Source organism: Phoca vitulina, unplaced genomic scaffold, assembly GCF_004348235.1.
Source record: "Phoca vitulina isolate PV1807 unplaced genomic scaffold, GSC_HSeal_1.0 scaffold52, whole genome shotgun sequence".
In the NCBI taxonomy this organism is placed as follows: Eukaryota; Metazoa; Chordata; class Mammalia; order Carnivora; family Phocidae; genus Phoca; species Phoca vitulina.
The window spans coordinates 10,873,864-10,898,636 of NW_022589755.1; the positions used below are offsets into that span (position 1 = coordinate 10,873,864).

The 24,773-nt window shown below is 55.0% G+C and overlaps 4 protein-coding genes across 12 annotated transcripts in view; 2 read left to right on the top strand and 2 right to left on the bottom strand.

Annotated features, from left to right (window-relative positions):
- Positions 1-96: 96 nt before the first annotated feature.
- On the top strand, positions 97-14,998 carry IRGQ (immunity related GTPase Q). Of its 5 annotated transcripts, none has more exons than XM_032388224.1 (3): positions 97-354; positions 9,332-9,863; positions 11,051-14,998. In XM_032388224.1, exons 2-3 carry the CDS (start codon positions 9,334-9,336, stop codon positions 12,408-12,410), a joined length of 1,890 nt encoding a protein of 629 aa, XP_032244115.1. In that variant the 5' UTR covers positions 97-354; positions 9,332-9,333; the 3' UTR covers positions 12,411-14,998. The 5 variants fall into 5 exon arrangements, with proteins under 5 accessions (XP_032244115.1, XP_032244114.1, XP_032244113.1 ...); XM_032388223.1 differs by lacking the exon at positions 97-354 and adding an exon at positions 8,662-8,874; XM_032388222.1 differs by lacking the exon at positions 97-354 and adding an exon at positions 8,881-9,024.
- On the bottom strand, positions 5,383-8,619 carry ZNF576 (zinc finger protein 576). 3 transcript variants are annotated; one of them, XM_032388231.1, is made up of 3 exons: positions 8,494-8,619; positions 7,791-7,891; positions 5,383-6,118 (listed from the first exon to the last, which is right to left on the bottom strand). In XM_032388231.1, the coding sequence occupies exons 2-3, from the start codon at positions 7,873-7,875 to the stop codon at positions 5,691-5,693; spliced, it is 513 nt and encodes a 170-aa protein (XP_032244122.1). In that variant the 5' UTR covers positions 7,876-7,891; positions 8,494-8,619; the 3' UTR covers positions 5,383-5,690. The 3 variants fall into 3 exon arrangements, with proteins under 3 accessions (XP_032244122.1, XP_032244121.1, XP_032244120.1); XM_032388230.1 differs by having other exon boundaries at positions 8,359-8,616; XM_032388229.1 differs by having other exon boundaries at positions 8,122-8,610.
- Positions 14,999-18,937: 3,939 nt separating the features above from the next.
- PINLYP (phospholipase A2 inhibitor and LY6/PLAUR domain containing) lies at positions 18,938-22,783 on the bottom strand. The gene is made up of 5 exons (XM_032388212.1): positions 22,714-22,783; positions 21,627-21,743; positions 19,810-19,962; positions 19,409-19,552; positions 18,938-19,206 (listed from the first exon to the last, which is right to left on the bottom strand). Exons 1-5 carry the CDS (start codon positions 22,781-22,783, stop codon positions 19,052-19,054), a joined length of 639 nt encoding a protein of 212 aa, XP_032244103.1. The 3' UTR covers positions 18,938-19,051.
- Positions 22,784-23,894: 1,111 nt separating this feature from the next.
- Positions 23,895-24,773, top strand: part of XRCC1 (X-ray repair cross complementing 1) — a 28,614-nt gene continuing 27,735 nt past the window's right edge. For 2 of the 3 annotated variants that reach the window (XM_032388204.1, XM_032388206.1), the window contains exons 1-2: positions 23,998-24,114; positions 24,487-24,579. In XM_032388204.1, coding sequence (XP_032244095.1) covers positions 24,064-24,114; positions 24,487-24,579 — 144 coding nt within the window. In that variant the 5' untranslated portion in view covers positions 23,998-24,063. Of the gene's footprint in view, positions 24,115-24,486; positions 24,580-24,773 lie in introns of all 3 variants that reach the window. The other variant, XM_032388203.1, reaches the window with a different exon arrangement.

Genomic DNA, 24,773 nt, shown 5'->3' on the forward strand with positions numbered 1-24,773 from the left:
AGAGCTGGAGGGGTGAGGGCAGAGGGGAGCGGAGGGCCAGCTGGTTAGAGCTTTGTTGGAACTTGGCTCTTGCTTGGAGATGGGAAGTACTAATTCATAGAAGTTTGGCACCAAAGCTCCTTAGAAAATAGAAGCCTAATTATAATGATAGCTACCATTTACTGAGCATTTACTGTATGCCAAGCCCTGTTCTAAGGCGCTTTACATGTGTTAACTCATAGAAGCTTGGCAACTAAGAACCTTCAAGAATAGAACCTGAATTACCGTAATGGCCATCATTAAATCAGCGCTCACGGTGGACCAGGCCCTGGGCTAAAGCGCTTTATATGGACAATCGCATCGGATCCTTATGAGGTAGGGGCTGTTATTTATTCATTCATTCATTCAACAGTGATGTATTGAGCACCTGCGAGATACCGGCACTATTCTGGGAGCTGAGAGTAGAGCAGTGAGCATGATGAACAAGACTCCCTACCTTTTTGGAAACCCCTCTTACAACGCAGAAGACAGATACTTAGATAGTTGAGTAAAATATATAAAACGTAGAGAACGTTAGAAGGTAGTAAGTGCTGTGGAGGAAAACGGAGTGGGGAGGCTTGTGTGTGTGTGTGTGGCTCCTGTCTGCAGGGGCAGTGAGTGCAAAGGCCCTGAGGTGGGGCCCTATTTGGGATATTTATGGAAGAACACTTAGGGCATGAGGCAGTTGCTGACGGAGGCAGGGGAAGACTGGTGGGAAGGCAAAGTCAGGGAGGGGCAGAGGGCCAGGCCTTCTAAGCCATTCTACCAATCTGGGCTGTGTCTCCATGTCTCCAGTCATTGTCATAACCCTTAGAGGCATAGGGGCTGTTATCACAGCCATTTTACAGCGGTTCCAGCTCAGGCCCAGGGAGGTTGACTTACCTGCTACAGGTCGGTCACACAGCTAATAAGAAGCAGAGCCCGGGTTTGACTCCAGACAACGGGGTGCAGGGCATACATCCTTCACCGTTAAGCCACATTCCAGAAATGGCAGCCTGGCTGTCCGTAGCCACCATCTGACTGGCAGGAGTGTGTTTGGTCTCCACAGAGTTACGGAGGTTTTTTAATCATGTTTGTTACCAACATTTAAAAAATGGGCAGATTTCACATCAAAATGGAGCGTTGGGGTTTCTCTTGAAAATTGTGAGATCTCGATTGCTGAACCCACAATCCCACGGGACAGTAGCTTGCTGGAGCTGAGTAAGGGTTACCTTCTGCTAATGGGGCATTCCCGCCCACGCACCCATTCCCCACCATCTGGCATGTGGACCCCTCACGCCCTGCTTGCTTCCCTGATGACGGTACCTGCTTGGCCACAAAGAACACTTGCATTTTGATGCCTGTTATAGGATCTTATACCAAAGCATCTGTCAAAACCCACACTTTTCATCCTAGAAGCTCAGAATCTGAAAACCTGACATTTATCCACTCTTCAACTTGAGACTTTCCTAACCACTATAGCTTAACATCAATGACTCTCAGAATCGTCAAAGCAGAAATTCACAGCTCATTAAAACACCACAGATGGATTTTATTTCCTGGAGCAGCATGCTTAAGCGCTCTTCTGCCCTAAGATGGGGCTTTCTAAGCATGGATGTAGAGAACCATCCATTTATCAGCAAAAATTCCTAAGGATATGAGAGACTGGGAATCCAGACACCTAGTCTGCTGCCAGTGGGGTCATTCAGTTCCTCGGGGCCCAGGCAGGATAGGGACACCAAGCTAGGAATTCCAAAGAGAGGACTTAACGCAGGGGAGTGGTCACGCAGCTGTTAGAAGTCTGAGAGCACAAATGTGGAAAACTGAGGCAACTGAGCAGTTCGTGTCTGCACAAAGCTCCCACCTCTAGGACTGGGGTCCCGGGCCCAGCAGGAGCTTGGAGGACAGGCCGTGTGCAGAGGTTTAAACCTCAAGAGGTTTAGCACAGTACCTTGTGCCCAGTACAGAACGGCACTGGAGCCTGAGCTGCTGCTGGAGGGAGTCCAAAGCAAGGTGAGTCCCTTCTCCCTCTTCCTACCTTCTTTTTTTTTTTTTAAAGATTTTTTTTTATTTATTTGTGAGAGAGACAATGAGAGAGAGAGAGCATGAGAGGGAGGAGGGTCAGAGGGAGAAGCAGACTCCCTGCCGAGCAGGGAGCCCGATGCGGGACTCGATCCCGGGACTCCAGGATCATGACCTGAGCCGAAGGCAGTCGCTTAACCAACTGAGCCACCCAGGCGCCCCTCTTCCTACCTTCTTTATGCCCATCCCTCTCATGGGCAGAACTTGAGGAAGCCAGCTCTGGAGTCTGGGAAACCTAACTGCAGAAAGCCCAGCATCACAGAGCATCACAGGGATGATGCCAAGAGACACTAGGTAAACAATGGGCACAGTTGAGCATTCTTTGAGCCTCTGAGATCAACAGTGTCCTAGATGCTGGGGAAGTGAGGAAGACACAACACTTGCCCTCGAGAGTGTGGATTCCAGGGTAAGGACACGGATAATGACAAACTAAAGCATGATAATCCCAGGTATTGAAGAGTGCTAAGAAGAAATTAAGTCAGGGTAAGGGTTGCTGGTGCCACTTTAGCCAAGCAGGTCAAGGAGGACCTCTCTGAGGAGGTAGCATGTGTTGAGTCCTGAATAACGTAGAGAGTGTTGCAAAATTCTGGGTAAGAGCACTCGAGGCAGAGGGAACAGCAAGTGCAAAGGCCCTGAGGCAGAAGCCAGCGTGGCATGTGTGACTGGAGTATAATGAAGATAGAGCTGGGAGGGAGTTAAGATTGCTTAGCAGGCAGGGGGCTCCCATCACTGTTGGGTTTTCTGGGCCTGGGTAAGGTCTTGGGATGTTATTCATGGGATGCCATTTGAGGATTTTAAATGAGTGATGTGCGCCGACTTACGTACACGGGGTGGTCTGTAGTGGACTGGAGGGGGCAGCAGTGGTGGCAGGTCCGGGGGTGCGGTGGGGGGAGCAGTTAGGAGAGCAGCTGTGGGGAGGGCCGGTCAGACTTGGGAATTTAAAGATTTTTATTTATTTATTTTTTTTTGACAGAGACATAGCGAGAGAGGGAACACAAGCAGGGGGAGTGGGAGAGGGAGAAGCAGGCTTCCCGCGGAGCAAGGAGCCCGATGCGGGGCTCGATCCCAGGACCCCGGGATCATGACCTGAGCTGAAGGCAGACGCTTAACGACTGAGCCACCCAGGCGCCCCAAGACTTGGGAATTTAGAAGTAGAGTAGACAGTTGACCAATCTCATAGTAGTGGAGTAGGTGGGGGCTGTAGGAGTCACGTCGACCCTTTTTATGTTTTTGAGACGCCTATTCGTCATCCAAGTGACTTTCTCATGGGGAGAAGTCTGGGGTTTGAGCTGCAGATAAAGATTGGGAAGTCACCAGTGATGCTATTTAAAGTCTTGGGAATCTATGACATCTGGAGAGTGGAGAGAACAGGAAGAACACAGGCAGGCTGCTATCTATCTCAGGGGAGCATGTGTGATTCGAGCCTTAGGTTTGGGTTGGAGGGAACCGCTGTGGGGGAGGTGTAAAACATCTGGGTTGGAAACTTCTGAGCTGTCGCCAGGTGCAGAGGAAATATTTGACTTTGGTGAAGTCGATATTTTAGGAAAAAGTGATGGCCAACTAACTCCAAACCAATTTCCCCATAAGTCATCCAAGCAAAGAGATCCAGGCTAGCTAGCCCCGCCCAAATCCTACACAAACACACACATGCACGCACAGCCCCCTACTAGAGGTAGTATTTCCCAGGGTGGGAATCCCGGCTGCGAGGCTCAGAGTAGGTTCTTTGTCTGTCGGTTAGACAAGAGGTCGGCAAACTTTTACTGTAAAGGGCCAGATGGCCCTTTCCTATTTTAGGCTTGGTGGGCCATACGGTCTCCGTTGCAACTACTCAGATCTGCAGTTCTGCGCTGCAGACAGGCTTTAAATGAGGCTGCATGTGACAGAGACCCAAAATAAGGGTGATTTAAACAAGATAGAGGCTTATTTCTCTCTTACATGATAGTATGGAAGTGGAAATTCTAGGGCTGGTATGATGACTCTGCTCCATGAAGTCATCATGGTCCCAGGGACCCATGGTCAAGGGATCCATCCTTCTGCTGTCTTGCTGCTCTGCCAGCCCATATCTTGCTCTCATGGTCCAAGATGGCTGGATACCATGTCCACACTCTAGGCAGGCAGGTAGAGGAAAAGGCATGTCCCTCTCTGAAGCCTGAGAACTCTACCCAGAATTTAGCCAGAACTCGGGTCACAGGGCCACACGTAGCTGCAAGGGACCCTGGGAAATGGGTGTTTGTAGCTACCATGTACCTAGCTAAAAATTGGGAGACATCTATCAGTCTCTACCATATCTATCTCAGCTATGGGCTCTAAAAACATCCCTCGGTTCAGATAGAGTCTGTGATTATTGTATGCAGGGCATCAACCATTGTCTCTAAGGGGGGCAGGACAGGTAATCCAAAGTCCTGACCACACTCAGCACGAGGCCCGGTGGGACTCGGCCCAGGGTTAGGCTTTTCAAGAGCTGAAAATAGGATCTTAATGGGAGCTCTCCCAATGTTGGCCAAATACAACAGGAAACAGAAGGTATCTCTGTTTGATTTCAAACCAGATTCCCTGCAGGGCCAGGCCAGCTCTGACCTGAGCTTCCCCCTCCCTGTGCCCTTCTTTTTATTTTATTTATTTTGAAAGTGAGAGAGAGGGATGCGCGGAGGGGTGTGGGGCAGAGGGAGAGGGAGATTGAGAATCTTAAGCAGCCTCCATGCTCAGCGCAGAGCCCGAAACCGGGCTGGCTCTCACGACCCTGAGATCATGACCTAAGCCGGAATTAAGAGTTGGACGCTTAACGACCTGAGCCACCCAGGCGTCCCCACCCTGTGCCCTTCTTATATTTTCTGGGAATTCCTGCTCAAGAGCCAGAGTTCCTTGTTTAGACATTTTAATATAAGTCTTTTCTGTTTTTAGATACTATTATTTTATTCATGTCATCTCACCTACACATATAGAAAATATTCCATGACCAGAATAGTACATAACATTATTTAAGCGGGCAATACATTATTGGGGGGGAGCCCAAATCCATCCAATACCATGGCCCCTCCGTGAGTGGGAAAGACTGACGGGTGGGAGAAGACAAGGACTTGAATTGCAACCCCCACATGACTCAGAGTACAGCCCCCAACTTTGCTATCCTGTCCCCAAAGGCCCAAGTTGCTCCACATCTGGGACCCTTCCAGTGACATTACAGGCCCCGCAACACCTCACCTTCCCCGCCCCCTTTCAGGCACACATCCAGGGGAATTTGCTCCTACAGCTCATGCCACCCATCTGGGAAGAATTAAAGGTGATTACACAATCTGCAGCTAGTTGTGATTTCAAACTATTTAATTGGGAATGAGGGAGATACAAATAACAGTTTTCCCTTTTGCTTGCTCATTTTTTTTTTTTTAAACAAAAGATTTCACTAATTTCACTATATCCCTGAAGGCCTCTGTGTCCTCCAAAGACTGAAGCTGTAGATGAGCATCTTCTGGGTCCTACTTATCAGGAGTCCTTTGCCTGTCCAGGGAGGGAAGCAGATCCTTCCAAGGCCCCCATCCCATATCAGAGGTGGGTTCTAGCAGCCAAAGAACCCTCCCCCCCACCCACTGCCCTAGGGAGGGCTTAGCCCTCACTCAGAGCTCCCCCCGGGCATGCCGGATGTAGTGTTGATGCAGCCCCGCTTCCTGGGCAAAGTCCTGACCACACTCAGTGCAGGCAAAGGGGCCGGGAGCGGTGCGGGTCTCATGCACCTGGCGGTGCCGCCTCAGAGAAGCAGCCTGCCCAAAGGTCTTGCCACAGTCAGGGCAGGGGAACGTAGGCTGGGCAGCGGTGGGCGCCACTGGCGTGGAGGGCCTGGCTGCTGGACCGTGGCTGCGCTGATGGGTGATCAGGGCCTTGGAGGAGGGGAAGGACCGGGCGCAGGTGAAGCAGATGAAGAGGGCCCCCTGCAGCTTCTGGGCCACGAAATCCGCTGGGTGCTCCCGCTTCATGTGACGCTCCTGGAACTTGGAATCGGCGAAGGTGATGAGGCAGCGGGTGCACTGCGGGGCCCCCAGGTGGCCTGAGGGACGTGGGGAGAGGTCGGGGGGAAGCCAGCAAGAGTCACCAGGACCTCTCCCGAGCCCCAGAGTCATGCCAACAATTCACATTCAGGGCTTACCATGTGCCAGGCTGTATGCCAGGGCTGGACAGTGGCACAGGCAAACTATTACAGGACCTGTTTTATGGATGAGCAGGCTGAGGCTCAGAAAGGCCGGGCAACTTGCTTACAGTCACGAGGCCGGGAAATGAAATGGTGGAGTCAGGACTGGAACCCAGGGACTCTGCCCTTCCAACAGAGCCCCGTGATTAGAGCACAGCCTCTGGAGCCAGACTGCCTGGCACTGAATCCCAGATCTACCACTTCCTAGGCAAGTACAAGTTTCCTTATCTGGAAAATGGGGTCATAACCATATCAGTATGGTTATAACTGATCAGTACGGTTATTACTACCTCATTGGGTTGTTGGAAGGAGTAAATGAATTAATTCATATAAAGTGCTTAGAAGAGTGCTACACAGTGGTTTGCAATTATTAGTATTGAGAAAGAGAAAAGCAGCTTGACAGCCGGGGGCCGGCCTGGCGCTCACAGCTAGGCCTTGGTGTTCTCCTGTTGAACATAAGCAGTTTCACAGAACCTCGTCAGACAAGGCCATGCTGTGACTGAGATGACTGAATCAAGTCAAGACCATGCCAGAATAACGCCTGAACACAGACAAAACATGAACGTTGTCCAAGCCACAAGAAAGACCAAACACCCCGCTATCCTGGCTCCTAGGAGGGGCTGCTGCCGCTCTATCAGTCGCAGCTTGAGCCTTCGTGCCTCCTTCCTAGATAAGATCTGACCACCCTATCTTTTGCCCCTGCTTACCGGCAGCATCTAATTCTGGCACAAAACCGTTTCTTGAACCCTTCCAAAACCACCTAAAATAAATCCTTTCTAACACTGAGATGCCCCACAGCGCCCCAGGGCGTGTGTGCTTCCTCAGTGCAAAGAGCAATAAACCCAACTCGTTCAAGTGTAGGGTGTGCTCCTGGTGGTCTTTGGCTGGAGGGCCTTGACATAGGGGCTGTCATTGTCACAGATAACCTCTCCTTGCCTCGTTCCCCTATCTGAGGGAATCTCCTAGGGTCCGTCAGGAGGACTGAGATAACGAAGGTTAAATGCTTACAAACTGCCCATAAGCATCGTGAGCCTTCAGTAGAAGCTGTTGCTATCATGCTGTCAAACTGGCTGCCTTTGTTAACATCAGACCTTCCCCTTCTCTGCCCCTAATCCCCATTACAGCCGTGTCACCTGAGGAGTGGCCACTTCTTTTGACAGATAGGGAAACCCAAGCCCGAGTCACACTGAAAGTCTGGGGCAGAGTTGGGACTGGAACTTGGGGCTCCTCTGCCAGTGCCCCACTTTTCCCAGCCACATCTCCCACCCCGAGCCTCTCTGGATGCCACTTTGTCCCTCTGAACTGTGGCCCACTCGAACTTACATGGACAGAGCAGGGTGGGTACATCTGAGCAGAATGAGGGTAAGGGTGGAGAGTGGCAGTTCCTGGTAGGGCAGCTTAGAAGCCATTTATTAAAGCCCCTTCCCAGCAAGCAAGTGCTTGTAACGCCTGGGACACTTAAATGCTCTAGAAATCCCTTTAGGTAGCATCAGCTCCAGCACCCCACCCTCCTCTGGCCAGCAGCACTCACAGATGTCGCCTCCTGGACTGCGGGGACTCCTCTCCTTGGACGTATCCTGCTGCTCCATGGTCTCTTCAGGATGCGGGTCCTCCATAGTGACTGGGATCCCTCTGGTCAAGAGAGTAGCACGCATGACAGAATAGTAAATCAAGTGAAGTCGCTCATCTATCGACAGCATTAAAGGGCCCGCTAATCCCGTGACTTCTGACAGGCTCTCCTTGCCCCCATAAGATGCCATCCTCTTGAACTCTAACCTGATGGAGCTGTTCCCTAGGGAAGCTTCGACCCTCCCAAAAGATTCGACTCCCTAGGTTTGTGACACCCCTTCGAGCCTTCTCACCTGTATGAGACCTGTGGCCTCCTACATCAAACTAACTCCCTGAACTCAGGGCATGGAACCCTTGAGCTTTGACACCAGCCTCATCCCCGTCTCCCACGTGTCTTGAGGCCGGTGATGGCATCCAGGCTTTAGCCCGCCTCTTCCCGGGAGGCATCTTTCTCTGACATCCTGTAACCCTCGTTCCACCCAGGGCCCCCGCCTCCCACGCGCGCCTTCAGCCTTCGCCCCAAGCACTGCCCTCGGTTCCCTCCTCCCGAGGCGGGTAGCCCAGGCCTCCCGTTTTTCTCCAGACGGCAGAGGGCTGCCTTTCGTTGCGCCTGTCAGTCGCTCGTCACAGCGCCGCCACCCGGAGGGAAGCGGGGTAGGGCCCACCGAGTCTTAAGGTCCCAGTGGCTTCCACGCCCTTTCGCCTGATGAGCCTCTCGAAGCCCAGGCCCGGCATGCTATCCGGCAGTGATGCAGTCGCGCCAACCGGGTCCTCAGAGTAACGGGAGGGGTCCTTTTCTGCCCTGGGGTGCGTTATGATGACGTTGCAGCCCCCCGTGCCGTACAGACCTCAGCTTCTTGCGCAACTGTGGCCAGGCGCTCCTGGCGCGCAGGCGCTTTGACTCCTTCATTGTTCCGAGGCTTGCGGCAGCAGGACTTGAATGGAAAGCGGGCGTACTTCGATTGCTTTGCGCAGGCGCCGTGAAGGGCTGTAGCCCCGAGGTCACGCTTCCAAGACACACCCTCTCCTTAAAAGAGTGACGCCAGGTTAGAGCCCCCGGAACGTGTCCGGACGTCCCCAAATCCCGGCCCTCTAACCTCTTCGGCCTCCGTCCGCCCGACCCCAGGGGCGGGGCTTCTCGGCGGCTGATAAGTCGCCGCCGACTGAGCTCTCAGGTTGTGCCGGCGGTTTGCTCGGTTAGTGATTTGGGAGGGAGGTGTGGCGGATAGAAACATCTATGTCCCTGAGGGAGGAGAGGGCTGGAGGCCCGATTTCTGAGAATTTGAAACAGAGAAAAATGTATCCAGAAAGAGGGCGGGCAAGACGCCCTTATCCCTGGGGAAAAGGTAGGGCGTGGGTGCCGGATTTTTCCCTGGGAGTGACATCCAAGAAGGGAAGGGGACGGGGTGAAGGACTGAAGTCTGAGACCAGAGTGGGATGACAAAGAATAAAAAAGGCTGAGTGCTCCCTGACCCGGGTCTGCCCGACCCCCTTGCTTTCCAGGTATGCCACCGCCACGGGGTGACGTGACCGCCTTGTTCCTGGGGCCTCCGGGCTGTGGCAAGTCCGCGCTTATTGCAGCGCTGTGCGACGGGAATGTGGAGACGATAGAGATTCCCGAGGGACGGCCGGACTCCGGCATCCCCAGCCTGCGAGCTGCCGGCCCTGGCCTTTTCCTGGGCGAGCTGAGCTGTCCACCCGCAGCGCCAGGGCCCTGGGCGGCGGAGGCCAATGTGCTGGTATTGGTGCTGCCCGGCCCCGAAGGGAACGGGGACCCCTTAGCCGCAGCGCTGGGAGAGGCAGCGCGGGCCGCCCTGGCCCGAGGGACCCCGTTGCTGGCTGTGCGGAAGCTCCGTCCTGGAGATTCGGAAAATGAAGCCCAGGCCCGGGATCAGACAGAGGCCCTGCTGAACAAAGCAGGGTTGGGGGCTGCGGCTCTCTTCGTGCTGCCGGCCGACTGCGGCAGCAGAGATGGCTGCAAGGAATTGGAGCGTCTGCGGGTGGCGCTGCGGAGCCAGGCGGAGGTGCTGCAAAGGTGAGCGAGGAGTTGGGGTGGGTTGGAGGCCTGGTCTTTTAGAAAATGTTCTTTGAGATCCGCGAGACTCCTCCCCCCAGCGAGCTTGGGGCAGGCGTTAACAGGATAGCTGCTGGGGGCCCTGCTCTCTCGTCCAGATCCCACCCCTCAGCCCAGGTTTTGAGGTCAGCGAGGCTCCACCCCAAGCCCAAGCTCAGTGCTGGACCCTTTCCCCACTTCTAGGCCTCGCCCCACGGGCTATAGGTTCCGACCTGTCCTCCAGGTTCATCCTCCTGCCAGTGTTCTGAGGTCACAAGCCCTGACCCAGTGAGAATTTTAGGAGAGGCCAGGACCCTAAAGCCCAGATACTACCCCCCTCCCCCGCAAAAGTTTGAAGGAGGGCCCATTCAGCACACAAGCTTGTGATGCCCGCGAAGATTTTACCCTAGGATTCACACTTTCTGAGCCCTCCTCACCCTCCCCATCATCAGCTTTGTTCTCCAGCTACACCAGTCCTTGTAAAGCCACACCCTCAGTGAGCCTTATTATTTCTGGGATCGCTCCCCCACCTCCTTTCTCTAATCCCGTCTCGTTTCTATGCCCATTTGCTGGATACTTCCTGAATTTTTTCCCCCCAACCCCTGGCCGCCTATTTCATAGAAGTCAAATGAGGCTCAGTGTGCATCTTCTTTCCTTAGCCACATCTCCTTCCTTGGTAAGCACTGGTAGGTGAGGCTTTTCCCCTCTTTGGGCCTTACTCCCTTCCTTACGCCTAGTCTCAGCAAAGAGCACCCTGGGTGACCTTGCTCTGGTCGGAAGGTGCTTGACTTTTCTTTAGTCCACAATTCAGTTGCAAGCCTGTCTTTGCCTGAGCCCGACCTTCCCTAAGTTTTGCTTGGCCTTTCTTAACTTAACCCTGCAGGTCCCTTGGAAAAGCCCCCCCCCCCCCGCCCCGCCCCGCCCCAAGACTGAATCCCAGAGAAGATTTAGCAGGTTCCCCCTTTTAGGCTTTGTTGGAAACCTGACCGCAACGAACCTGCCCCATCCCTGTTTGAAGCCCTGATTTCTATATGCTGTACCATTAGTCTGACCCCTCCCTCTTCTTTCAGGGATCATTCGGAAAATTCCACCCTTATCATCCTAGCCTAGTCCTGTCCCCGTAGCACAGCCCTCTAGCGTGTAAACCCTCCCTCTTCCTGTTCCTTCAGGCTCCTTCCACCGGCTCAGGATGGCTTCGAGGTCCTGGGTGCGGCAGAGCTGGAGGCTGTGCGTGAGGCCTTTGAGACCGGTGGCCTGGAGGCGGCGCTGTCGTGGGTTCGCGCTGGCCTGGAGCGCCTGGGCAGCGCGCGGCTGGACCTGGCTGTGACCGGCAAGGCTGATGTGAGCCTTGTGCTGAACATGCTACTTGGGTTGGATCCCCCTGACCCAGATGACGAGCCTGTTTTCACGCCCCCGGGGCCCACGCCCTGCCCGGCCCCAGAGCGTCCCAACGTGGTGCTCTGGAACGTGCCTCTGGGCTCCGCGGGCACTGCTGCCGCCCCCCATCCGACCCACTACGACGCCCTCATCCTCGTCACCCCGGGGGCCCCTACTGAGAAGGACTGGGCTAAGGTGCGGCCCTTCGTGCTGCCAGATGCGCCGCTGGTCTGCGTGCGAACAGACGGTGAGGGCGAGGATCCAGAGTACCCGGAGGAAGAGGAGAAGGCAGAGAAGCCCAGCTCCGAGAGCTTAGAGAACGCAGGCGGAGAGGGGTTGAAGAATGCACGCAGTGAGGGAAGGGAGAGCCGTGGCACTGGATTGCAGAAAGGTAGCGGGGAAGAGTCCGGGAAAGCAGGCAGCGGGGAAGGTTCAGAGAAAGCAGGCAGTGAGAGTTTGCCGCGTGTTGGCGGCGGCGCGAAGAAATCGGGCAGTGGGGACTCAGAGCGTGCGGCCGCACAGAGCCCGGAGGAGGAGACGTGGGAGGTGCTGGAGGAGGCCCCGCCGCCCGTGTTCCCCCTGCGGCCTGGCGGCCTCCCCGGGCTCTGCGAGTGGCTGCGGCGCGCTCTCCCCCCGGCCCAGGCGGGGGCGCTGCTGCTGGCGCTGCCACCCGCGTCTCCCCACGGGGCCCGGATGAAGGCTGCGGCGCTGCGGGCCGGGGCGTGGCGGCCGGCTCTGCTGGCTAGCCTGGCGGCGGCGGCGGCCCCCGTACCGGGGCTAGGCTGGGCGTGCGACGTGGCGCTGCTGCGGGGCCAGCTTGCGGAGTGGCGGCGGGCGCTGGGGCTCGAACCCGCGGCGCTGGCTCGGCGCGAGCGAGCGCTAGGCTTGGCTCCCGGGGAGCTGGCAGAGCGGACGCGCTTCCCGGGCCCGGTGACGCGCGCCGAGGTGGAGGCGAGGCTGGGCGCGTGGGCGGGCGAGGGCACTGCGGGGGGCGCGGCGCTGGGCGCCCTTTCCTTCCTGTGGCCGGCGGGCGGGGCGGCGGCCACCGGCGGCCTGGGTTACCGCGCCGCGCACGGCGTCCTGCTGCAGGCCCTCGACGAGATGCAGGCCGATGCCGAGGCGGTGCTGGCACCCCATGGGCCCGCGCAGTGAGGGGAGGGATGAGGGTCGGGGCTTCCGGGGTGCTCAGCGTCCGTGCTGCTTGGCTCCGCCAGGGGCTGAGGACTCCCAAGTCCCGCTTGGGGGGTGGGGGGTGGAGTTGGATGTCTGGGCCTCTGAGGTAACAGAGCTGGGGGCCACCACCCAGAATCCTGGGTGCTTGAAGGGGATGAGGGCTCTAGGACTACTGACTGGGATGTGTGACTTGTAGTCCCCTGGATCCCTAGGTCCTGAAGGGGAATGGAGTCTGGGGGAGAGAACTGATTTCCCTGGGGACCACAGGGCATGACACCAGACTGTGTCCTGAAGGAAGTTGAGGAGTTGGACTCCTAGAAGGGGTTCTGTCCTGGTCTCCAGGGGAGTGGAAACTGGATCTGTTGGTCCTCTGGCCCTGGGGGGGGGAGAAGAGGTGAAAGCCCTGGTTCCTGATGAAGAGGGTCTCCATCATCCTGGAGATTCCAGTACGGAGGAAGGAGTCTGGGTACCCCAGGGAGCCGGAATCCTTGGAACTGCTGAGCCACACGGGGGTATAGGATCCAGGCTTCCCAGAGGGAATGGGTCTGCATCCAGCCTCCCAGTTCCTCAAGAGGCGGTGGCTTTGAATCTTCATTGGACCTTGGTTTCTAATTCCTGGGTGGTGGGAGGTCTCCATCTTAAGGAGGGAACAGGGGGCTGTGCAAAAGAGCTGGAGATCCTTTGGTCCCCCTTGAGGAATAGAGAGATATCTAATATTTGCTGTTCCAGGGGACTGATGACCCAGATTCCTTCCCCAGCTGTTGTGGGGAGGATGGTCCCACAAAAATGAGGGGAGGAGGCAAGAGGTCTGGGCATGGTGGCCCTGGTGGTAGCCAGAGACCAGGAATGAGGCCTTCTAGGTGTGGAAGGGCAGGAACCCATACTTCAGAGGTACCTCCCACAAATCCCTTATGGATTTGGACCCTGGCAGTTGTCTCTCTGTGTGAGTTTGGGAAGGGATAGGACTGCCCCATTTCATAGGTGCTGAGTGATTCAGGGGATCTTTGGTGAGTCTTTTCCTTTGTCCCTCTCTCCCTTAGTGGTTTCTATCTCTTTTTGGTCTTGATTTGTTCTGTCATTAAGCCTAACCCTTTCTGGCCTTGGTATTTTAAACTCCTGCCTTTTTTGGAAAAGCAGCTGTCGTGCTGCAGTGATCCAGACATTTCTGTGTTGGCTACCTCAGGTGTCACCAAGAGGCTGTGCCTTCTGGTGTACACACAGTGCTGCAGAGGGCAAGAGACCCACAGGACAGCTAGGGAGCGTTCCAGACCGTGGGAGTGTGCCATGAGTGAAGCAAAGCCAGAAACCACAGTGCCTGGAATGTTCTAGGCTGCCAACTATAGGTAGAAAAGATGCCACAGGTCACAGAATTCTTCAGTGTCAACAAACAGAAAGGGGGGACCCGAAAGGCCATTAAGTAGAATGAATCTCTTTTATGAGAGATGGGGAGAGCAAAGCCCAGGGAGGGCAGGCTCTAGGCCCAACAGCACACAGCAAGGTCCTATGTGGTCTGGCCCCTGCCTCTTCGCATTCCCTGCCCCCACCCCATCCCCCAACCAGCCTGATCTTCCTTCTGATGCCTGGGTGGGCCACCTTGGATCCTACCCCAGGACCTTTGCATTTGCTGTTCTTTCTGCATAGAATGCTCTGCCCCCAGATCTTCCCATGGCTGGTTCCTCCTTGTCAAGCAGGTCTCAGCTCACATGTCCCCTCAGAGAGGCCTTCCCTGACCAGTGTAACTGAAGTAGCTCACACATCCCCATTATTCATCTCAGCCCGTCAGTGTTTCTCTTGTAGCAGTTATTACTGTAAGCAGTTACCTTATTTATTTATTTATCTATTTAATAGCTATGATCCTCTTACCTGTCTTGTTCTCTGCTGCACCCCCAGCACCTAGAAGAGTGCCTGACAACACAGTAGGTGCTTAGGAAGTACTGAATTCATTATTCCGTGGCAGACTGGAACTTAGATTGTCGGCCTCTTGCCACAAGACGGGAAATGAGCGAGGCAGGGAGAAACAAGCATCTGGTGGGAGAGAAGCTCCTGTCGGAGGTCAGGGGATCTGGGAAGCAAGCAAGGCCTTGCCACTGGCACTCTGGGTGACTTGGAGCAGTGCCTTATTTTCCCATCTGCGAAAGGGAAAGCCTGGACGAGAACCCTAAACACTTCCAAGATCCTATTTTCTTTGACAGCAGGAGACAAGGGTGACCCATCTGAGAGGCAGATACCTGCCGGATGGTACCCCCATGTCCATCTTGAACCCCTACCACTGGCACAATTTGTCCCCTCTGAGTTGAGGTGGCTGAGGTGGGGAAAAGCATTTGGCTCCATACAAAACGGCTTGAGGCATTGTACTCAAAGGCCTTTTGGGCTCCAGGGAAAGGTGTTTGCCCATATCTGTAATATCCAGTGCAACACGATCTGCCTCTCAGTCTGGCGTGCCCTCCATGGGGAAGTGGGAGAGGCGCCCAGCAGTGCTGTCCATCAAACGGAATGTGAGCCGCATCTGTAACTTGAAATGTCCCAGCAGCCACATTTTTTTTTTTAAAGATTTTATTTATTTGAGGGAGAGAATAAGAGAGAGAGAGCACATGAGAGGGGGGAGGGTCAGAGGGAGAAGCAGACTCCCTGCCGAGCAGGGAGCCCGATGCGGGACTCGATCCAGGGACTCCAGGATCATGACCTGAGCCGAAGGCAGTCGCTTAACCAACTGAGCCACCCAGGCGCCCTCCTTTTACCTTTTTTAATGTGGCTGCTGGGGGGGCGCCTGGGTGGCTCAGTTGGTTGAGCGACTGCCTTCAGCTCAGGTCATGATCCTGGAGTCCCAGGATCGAGTTCCCCATCGGGCTCCCTGCTCAGCAGGGAGTCTGCTTCTCCCTCTGACCCTCCCCCCTCTCATGTGCTCTCTCTCATTCTCTGTCTTAAATAAATAAATAAAATCTTAAAAAAAAAAAAAAAAAAGGTAAAAGGAAACAGGGTGAAGCTAGTTATGTTTTACGTAACCCAGTAAATCGGAAATATTATTTCAACGTGTAGTCAATCGAGAAAAGAATGAGATATTTTACACTTAGCGTACATCGCCTTCAGATGATAAATTTTCATCAGAAGTACCTCTATTTAACTTTCCGAAAAATTCGTCGGTGGAGAAATCGATTCCTCTACCCAAGTTGTCCCGATTATATTGACCAGTTTCCCAATAACTGAGGTGTGTATCTACCCATTTTCAATTAAAAGTGAATAAAGTTTAAAACTCCACTTCCCAGTTAACACTAGCCACGTTTTAAGGGCTCAGTAGCCACCTGTGATATGTGGCTAGAGTGTTGGACAGCAGACCTAGGACGCTTCCATTATCACGGGAAATCCTGTTGGCACAGCTCTAGGGTCAGACAGTCCTCCAGACATTGGGGTAACCTTGGGCAAGCCACTCAGCAAATGGCATCTACCTCACAGGGTAATTGTAAGAATATGTATGTACGTATGTACATGCATCTTCACACACACACACACACACCCGTCCGCTCACAGGGTAATTGTAAGAATATGTCTGTACGTATGTACATGCATACACACACACACACACACACACACACACCCGTCCGCTCACACTGCAGCCCTTGGGAGAAGCTTGGCCCCTGGGGAGCTCAACCATAAGTCTTGTTGCCTATGCCCTGGGCCCCAGGCAGCACCCAGACAGCTCTAGTCTGGGCACCTCTGTCTCACGCCCATGCCTTTGCTCACAGTGCCCTCTCTCTCTGCCACTTTTCACGCCATCTCTGATTTGGTCTTGCCTGACACCTCTGCCCCATGCTGCCCTGCTCCAAATTCCCTCTGCCCTCATGCCAACGAGGGTGGTGCCAGAGATCATATCTGAGAAAGCAAAACCCGATTTTGTTTGCCTGTGTCTTTGTTGGGGAGTGCTGATTGTGTTTCTGTCGTTGTGTATCGACAGTCTTGGGTGTCGTGACTAATTGGGGGGGGTGTCTTTTAAATTATGACTTTTGATGGGAGGCATCATGTTGCTAGCGAGGCATCTGTCTCTGGGAGCATCCAAGCAGAAAGACTTAAGACTCCCTTGAGAACTGATTGCTGGCTGCCCTCGGGGTGTGTCGACATCATACTTGCAGGCTGGAAGACCCTCAAAGGCAAGAATTCAAGGAAATGGATGCTAAGTCTTGGCCCTGCCGTTGCCAGAGATGATCTCATCACCTTAGCCAAATTTCATACATTTCTGGATAATGATGAAGAGACTTGTATCCACTAGGGTGGGGAACCTGGGAGGGCTAATCAAAGGTGTGATTGGCCTGTGGTGCTTTTTGAAGGAGTGAATAAAAGTGTGTAGAAATCCCACTCTGTGTCTCTTCTTTGGGGATTTGAAGGGGAGGATGCTTGGGATTTTGCTTCGGTCTGGGGACGGAAGGGGCTGGAGATAGTACTGGGTCTGAAGGAAGAAGAGACCAACGGTGGGGACTCCTGGGTCCTCAGAGAGGAGTGCTGGATGGTGAGGGTCTGTTTGGGAAAGAACGCCTTGAGCTGGAATCCAGAGACTCCCGGGATGGGGTGGGGGAAGATAGATGCAGGTGGAAAAGTGACATTTAGACCTTAGGGGCTTGTGACAGTAAAGCATCCCAGCTCTGGAAGCAGCTTGGTCCATTAATGCCTCTCTGTGTTCTTGGAGAGTCCCTTCTGACTCTAGAGCTGGCCGCGTGATTTGCCTGGCCACAGGAACAACAAACAGCAAATACCATACAAGTAGACGCTTGAAAAGTGCTCACATATTAGGGCTTCCTCTCTCGTTGCCCTTGGAACCCCTGCCACGCTAAGAAGTCCAGGCTAACCTGCTGGGTGAGTAGAGGCATGTGGCCCAGTCAGTCTTGACACCCCAAGCGACAGCCAGCCAACCTTCTGAAGCAGAGCTGCCTAGCTGACAAGCTGAACCCAGCAGAAGAGCCACCCGGCTGATCCCAGACCAAACTGCGGCCTGGCGGAATCATGAGCTAAATAAAAGGGGATTGAGTGTTCTAAGCGACTAAGTTTTGGGGTGGTTACAGAAAGATACAGCCAAAGGTAATGGATATAGGCTTGTTTCCTCTCTGTGTGCTGTGGTCCTTTTCCCCCCTCGATGTGACGCAAAGATTAAAATCTTAAGCTCTGCCGCTTTGTAGTTGTGTGAACTCCAATGTAACATCCCTCCTCTGAGCCTCAGGTTCTTCTGAAAACAGGGCTGAGAATAACAGTGCCTATCACAGGCAGTTGTCATGAAGATAAAATGAGAACTCTCTGCTAGGAGGCCCTGGCAGCCATTCTTGCTGTTTACAAAACACGTCCGTGGTCAATGTCACCGAGCAGGACTGCACTTCCTAGCCGCCCCACCCCCCAACCCCGTTGGGTTTGGTGGGCCATGTGACTAGCTCCATCCCATGAGTTATGTCAAGTCACTTCTGGGTCACGGCATTTAATCACCCACATGAGACATCCCTGTGCTTTTTCCTGTACACAGCAATGTTCGAGTTGGTGGCTGCTCCACGATTGTGATGAACAGAACACCCTGTGAATGGTGCTGGACACGTAGGGTGAGGGAAGACTCGACTATTTGTGAATGGGGACTTGTTCAGCAAATACTGCTCTCCTCCCTCCCACTGGAAAAGGAGCACCCTTCCTTGCTCAGTTGATGTTGGCTTTGACCATATGATTTACTTGACTGAATGGAATGTCAGCACACTGGACTTCAGTAGGGGCTTTTAATGCACTTGGGCTCTTGTGCTCTTGTGATCTGCTGTAAGAACATTAGCCACTGATCCCAGAACTTGAATCCTCCTCCCAAACTGGAGCCAAACCAGCTAATGCAGAGCCAGCCACCCACAAACCCTCAGAAAGAAGAATGCTTGTTGTAATGGTTCAGTTTGGGCATGGTTTGTTACACAGCATTGCTGCAACATTAGTCAACTAATACAACGTTGTTGCTTTAAACCACTGAGATTAGGGACTTGCTTGTTACTGTAGCATAATCTGATTGAGGAGAGTGTTTAGCGCCTTCCAAGTAATGGCCACTCATTGAGTAGCAGCTATTATGATGATTACCATTTACAGACATATTGTCTCTAGAACCAACATTGTCTTACAGATGCTAGGCACCGCACCAAGTGCTTTTGCAGTTTTCTTTCATTTGACACAACAACCCAATGAGGTTATAACTATTACCATCCACATTTTGCAGACGTGAAAACAGGCAAAAAGAGGGAGAGGTTAGTCAGGAGAAGTGATCATGGACTCGGGGTCTGCCCCTCCCTAGTGGTTTGACCCAAGGGAAGTGACCACAACCTGTGGCCTCAGTTTGTTCATCTGTAAAATTGGGATAATAATATCCACTTCACAGAGTTGTTGGGATTCTGAAATGAGGTACAGCATGGAGAACACTGCACAGCAGCCCAGCAGGGAGCACTCCTTTAATAAACAGTAGGGTCTTCTCTCCCTTCCTTGCAAAGAGGAAGTTCCCAAGGGTTAAGACCCCTGCTGTCTGCACCCTACCTTCCTGAGATGCATCATATCACAAGAACTCAGGCACATGGGGAGGTGTAGGCTGAGGACAAATGGAGACCTCAAGCCACATACTCCTCAGTTCTTCACTCCGCCCTGCTAGGGGGCTGGGAGGCTGGAAGGCAGTCTGCTCGGCGGAGGAAGTAGAGATAGGAGGCTGAAGGCACCTGGGCCCCAGCCTTGGTGTAGCAGGCACTCTCCGTAGCACAGCCCCGAGTGGCAAATTTGGGGTTGATGAGACCTGAGAAGGGGATTTCAGAATCGAGTCGGCCCCTACCCCCGCCTTCCTCACCACCCAGGGGCCTTCCCCCCACCCCTCCACTGCCCCACTCTGCATGTCCTCACCCAGTTCCCCGGAGCCACCATCTCCCCTAGAACCTGGCAGTATGGGCTTCCAGTTCTGGGGCCCTGTCCCCTCCTCTAGAGATCCGGGTTCCCCTCACCAGCCTGCACGTTGCCAGCGAAGTAGACGCAGTGGGTTTCCTGGCCAACACAGCGGGCTGCCTGGGTCCCAGGGCACGACTCCTGAAAGGGCGCGATGCAGGCTGGGCACTGGAGACCATTCTCAGTACGATTGTTCTGGGGAGCTGGGGATGAAGGTGCAGCGTAAGGTGCAGAAATGAAAGCCTTCCCTCACCTCACAAAAACCCGGGGGGGGGGTTCAGGGGGAGGGACATGGGCTGCGAATGGACACTGCCTTTCCAGGTAAGCAAACTGAGGGGCACGGCAAGCAAGTTGCCCAGTGTCTGAGCGGGGGGCAGAGGCAGGCCGGGGCACACAGAGCGGGCTCTCTAGGGGCGGCTGGAAGAAGCGAGTCCCGATGCGGGGCTGAGCTGGCACTCACGGGGCACGGAGCCATGGTTACAGCCGTCACTCTGGCAGCAGCGGGTGTTGGACACCATGTAGTCCTTGGGGCCCATCGTGGTGGACACGAATCCCGTGTAGCAGTCGCTGTACTTCATGCAGGCTTTGTAGGTGTTCAGAGCGTGATGGCCCTCTGAAGGATGGGGGGCAAGGAAAGGAGGGCCCCCGCTGCGCCTGCTGACCCCACTCCAGCGCGGACCCCGGCCTCCGTGAGAGGGGGGGTCTCCCAACCCTGCACTTCCCACACCCCCGCGACTGCCTAGGGTGGTCTCTTCCAGCGCCCCAAAGCCATGCCCCTTTATTTGCCTGGGGTATGGTCTGGAGTAGTTTATAAAGTGGCGCCCCCGCCACCCGCCCCATTACCATAGCCCCCAGTCTGCCTGATGGCCTCTTGCAGCTCCCCATTGCCAAGCCCAGGTGCCTGCCTGACCGGGTCCCTTCTGCCCCGCCCCGCCCCACTGCCATCTTCCAAAGGTCCTGTCTAGGCTTGTGCGAAATGGTCTCTCCCAGCCTTCTCCATCTTCGCCCTCCTCCTGCACCTTCCAAATCCCTTCCAGCAAACCCTGGGAGGCCACCCCCAACCCCACCCTGCAACACCCATATCCTCTAAGGTGGTCTCTTGCTGTCCCCACGTCTTGGCTGCAGTGGTCTCTTCCAGTCTCCGTGGTCTTCCCCCTCGCGACCAAGTGGTGGTCTCTCCCAACCCAATCCAAGGATTTTCCTCATCACCCCCTAAAAGGTGCTTTTTCCCCACCTTCCTCTCCCCCAGTCCCAGGGTTTGAATCTCCCTCCTATAAGCCTGGGGTCGTCTCTTCAAGGCCTTCGGGTCCTTTCGCCCACCTGCCAACGCCTGCTCGCTGGGTAGGGCAGCGTGCAATCCTCTATCCCACCCTCCTTACACACCCCCTCCGGTAGGGCGTGGTTTCTTCCTACACTCCAGGTGGCCCTCAGCTCCGCCGCCTTCACACCTGCCGACTCGGCCCCATCATCTCCCTTCCTGTGCCTAATGAATGGTCCTTTTCAGCTTTGAATGAAAAGCCCTGCGCTCCACCCCCACCCCCTGCCGCCCCCGTGGTCTCTCCATCTCTCCCCTTCTCCCCCATCCTTTCTCGGGTCTGGGGCGGTCCCTTCCATTGAAGTCACGCCCTCCTCTCCCAATTCACCCACCTGCCTCCCCATCTCCATCTACTTCTCTTCACGACGATTTGCTTCATACTTCAGGGTTCTCCTTCCTCTCCTGTCTGGCATGGTCCCTTTTATGTCTCTCCCTCGACCTCCTCCTGTCGGGAATGGTCCCTTCCAGCCCGCACCACCCCCACCATCCCCGGGGCGGGGGGTGGAGTCTCTTCCTCCCATTTTGGACGATTCCTCCCTCTCACCCTAAATGGTCAACCCGATCACATTCTTCCCAACCCACACCAGCCTCTTCCTTCTCTTCTATTCCTCCCCCACCCCCATTCTACCTCCTGCCTATTAGATTCTACCCCTCTCACCTGTTCTGTTCCCCCATGTCCTTTCCTTTCCTCATCTCCACCTGCCTAAGAAAGTCTCTATATCTGCCCCCGCCCCCCCAATCTAATATTTTGCAGAGTCTCGTTTTCCGAAATCCCTGAGAACAATGGTTTCTATCATCCCATCGAATTCGCTTCCTTCCACCCACCACCTCAGGATAGTCTTTCCCTCTTCCCTGACCTCCCACACGAGCACCGTGATGATCCCTCCCTTGGCGTGAAGCTATCTTCTACCCTTGAAGGCACAACCACCTCCCCAGGGTGTGACGCCAGACCCTCTTCGTACTTGTGCTCGACTCCCCGACGATGACCACGCATGCGTCCTTGCCGGCCTCGCAGGCCTTCATTTTTCCGCTGCACGTGGGCCCGGAGCCCCGGCACACTTCACAGCTCAGCGGGCACCCTGCAGTGTAGAGAGCCAGGCTGTCGACATGAGGGGCATGGTCAGCGGACCACCAATGAGACCTCAGGGTCCAGAGGGAGATGGGGCAAAGGGGGCCGATTTGGAGTCCTGAGGGAGGAGGGACAGGTGTCTCCCTAATTGTTCAGGGGTGGAGCACTGACCGCTGTCCAGGGAGCTGTCCAGGGCTCTTGCTGGGACGCGGTGGTGAAGCCAGCAAGGCCGCTTCCAGGGGCGGGAAGCGACTCCACCAGGGAGCCTGTTTCCCTAATTACAAGGCTGGGGACTTGGAACGCTAGGGTCCTCTGAGAAGGCTGGGGGACAGGGAGGGGTCCTGGCGAAGGTTTCCAAGGGCTTTTGTGAAGCTTCAGGTCCAGCTGTTTCTTGGACACAAGACCAGGTGTAGGTCTTGGGGATGGTAGGAGCTCAGGCAGGGGAACCTGAGCCTGGGGTCTTCATCCCAGATCAAGAAGGGAGAGTCAAGACCAAGAGGGCAGAGAGCATGGACTCCTTGGTCCTAAGAGAGGAGGCAACTGGGGGGCCAGACATGGGTCCTGGGGAAGGTGGAGCTTGTCTGAACTCCTGCCTCTAAGGGAGGGGGGGGCTGGGGGTCTGAACTCTAGAATCCAGGAAGAAAGGAAATCTCTACTCCCCCATGCCACCCTCCCCCCAGCTTTTTTTTTTTTCCCCCTTTCTAGTCATGCTCTCATCCAATTTCCTAGACTTCCTGTCTTATTTGGAGACCTTGCCTGGGGGGACAGAGGATTCAGAGCCCACCAAGCTCCCTCCTTTCTCAGGGATCCAGTCACATGAACTTTTGAGCTTTTCTTCCCTTGAGGCCCCAGGCTTTCTCTCCCTTCAGACCCTGCCTTCACCATGAATCTGAATTCCCAGGACACCACCTCTGTCCCCCTCCAAGACCTTGCTGAGTGCTCTCCCATGGTCCTCATGGTCCAGATCCCTTCTCACTTACCCAGACCCAGGAGGGTGCAGAGCAGCGTAAAGGCCAGCAGGAAGGTCCCCGGTTTCATGGGAGTCCTCATGGTGAGTGAACCTGTAGTCCCAGGTCCCCAGCCCTTATAGGAAGCTGAGGAGGGGCGGGTCTGGATCCACCTTCACCCTGAGGTGAGAAATAGCTGAGGTAAGATCTCAGGGCAGGCCTTTGTGGCTCTGCGTTGGGGATACGGAACCAGAATCCAAAAGGGACATGGGCATCTCATGCTCAGCTACCTGCTCCGCAGGGACCCCAGGACTCTGGGCTTCTAGCCCCCTCTTCCATCAAGACCCAGAAGGTCACTTTCCTGTTTTCTCACATTCCCACCGCCCTCCTCTCCCCCTCTTTTCTGGCCTGAAGCCCAAGGTCAGAGTCGGGTCACTTGATTCCCTCTAGGTATAGGGTGGCTGCTAGGACTGAGATCCCCTCTCTCTTCCCTCTCTTTCCAAGGAGGTGCCCAGCGTGGGTGGGGCCCTACTTGGGAGGGCCCAGCATGTCCAGGCTCGTTCTGCGGGGGACTAGGCGCCCTGTCTCTCTTCCTTCTTCGTGCGCTTGGCTCATATTCCCTGTTCTGTGTTTGGGCTGTCCCCAGCTCCGACCCCGCCTGGGGCTGCACCTCTGGGTCTCATGGGGACCGAACAGAGGGATGACTGTCAACAGGCAGGGGCGGGCGTGGTAGGAGACAGATGCCCACAGGTCACATATTGGGAAACTGAGGCATCGGTGAAAGCATTCTAGGTTGGGTGTATCTGGTTTGGATGCATGCTTTGGGTCTTATTTAGATAAGTCTTTGATCCACTCTCTCTTGGCCTCAGGCATAACCTTGGAGAGATCGGAGATTTTGTTCGTGTGTGCATGGTGGTGGGGTAGCGGGAAAGAGTGTAACCGCAGGAACCCGTGGAGAGGATCCCGTAGAGGTATGCTCCAGGTTCCCTGGGAAAAACCAGTCAGGTCTGCGTTCTCCTATTTTCTAAGGCTTCAGTTTGGGCGGTGACTGCATCGTCCAATGAGAATGGCGAATTTTTTTCTAGGGGCCAATCCCGGAGGCCGCTCCTGTTGCCAGGCGCCCAGAAAGCAGGGTGTGAACGACACCGGGAGGCGGAGCTTAGAGGAAAGCCCGTTGCTAGGGAACTAAGCGCCTCGCTCCGGAGAGGCGAGACTGGGCATGCGCGGCGTCGACGCGTGAGCCGGCGCGCCGCGGTTTGAAAGGCCCGAAGCCTGTGCGCTTGCGCACTTCAGCCCGCGCAGGGAGCACCCCCCCCCCCCAAACACCCCCCAAACTCGGACCTTCTTTCATCCTTCGCGCCAGGCGAAGCCCAAGACGTTGACATGCCGGAGATCCGTCTCCGCCATGTGGTGTCCTGCAGTAGCCAGGACTCGGTGAGGAGCTGGCTTGGGAGGAGGTTGGAAGACGTCAGGGAATCCATGCGGGGGCACCACAGGAACTTTGGGAGAATGAAAGGGAACTTCACGGAAGTCTGTGGCGGGTCATGGGGGAATTCCAGGAGGCTATGAGGGAATTCTGGGAGAGATGTGGAATAGGGGAACTTCCGGTCGGGAAAGGAGGCACTGGGGAGCATCCAGGGGAAAATGTTACAGGGGACTCGAGGCAGGGTGTGGTGGGATTAACGGGGAATTTTAAATCTGGGGCAGCGCAGAGGGCTCGGGAGGACTCAAAGGAATAATGTGAGAGCCGGGGACCGAGCTCCCTTCCCTGTACCCTTACTTTCCCTTTTCCACGCTTATCTCCAGACCCACTGTGCAGAAAACCTCCTCAAGGCGGACACTTACCGAAAATGGCGAGCAGCCAAGGCAGGCGAGAAGACCATCTCTGTGGTGCTCCAGGTGATCCTGCCCTCCCCCCGTCTCCTTCCTAATAGGAGTCTGGAGACTCAAGGTTCAGACACGGCTCTTGAGCCAACTGGCAGTGGGTTAAGACACTTTCCCTTCTGGACTTCAGCTTCCTTACCTGGAAAATGGGCAGTGTGATTGCTGTGCCCCTTAGCAGAGGACACAGGTGGCCCAAGGACTAGGCCAGG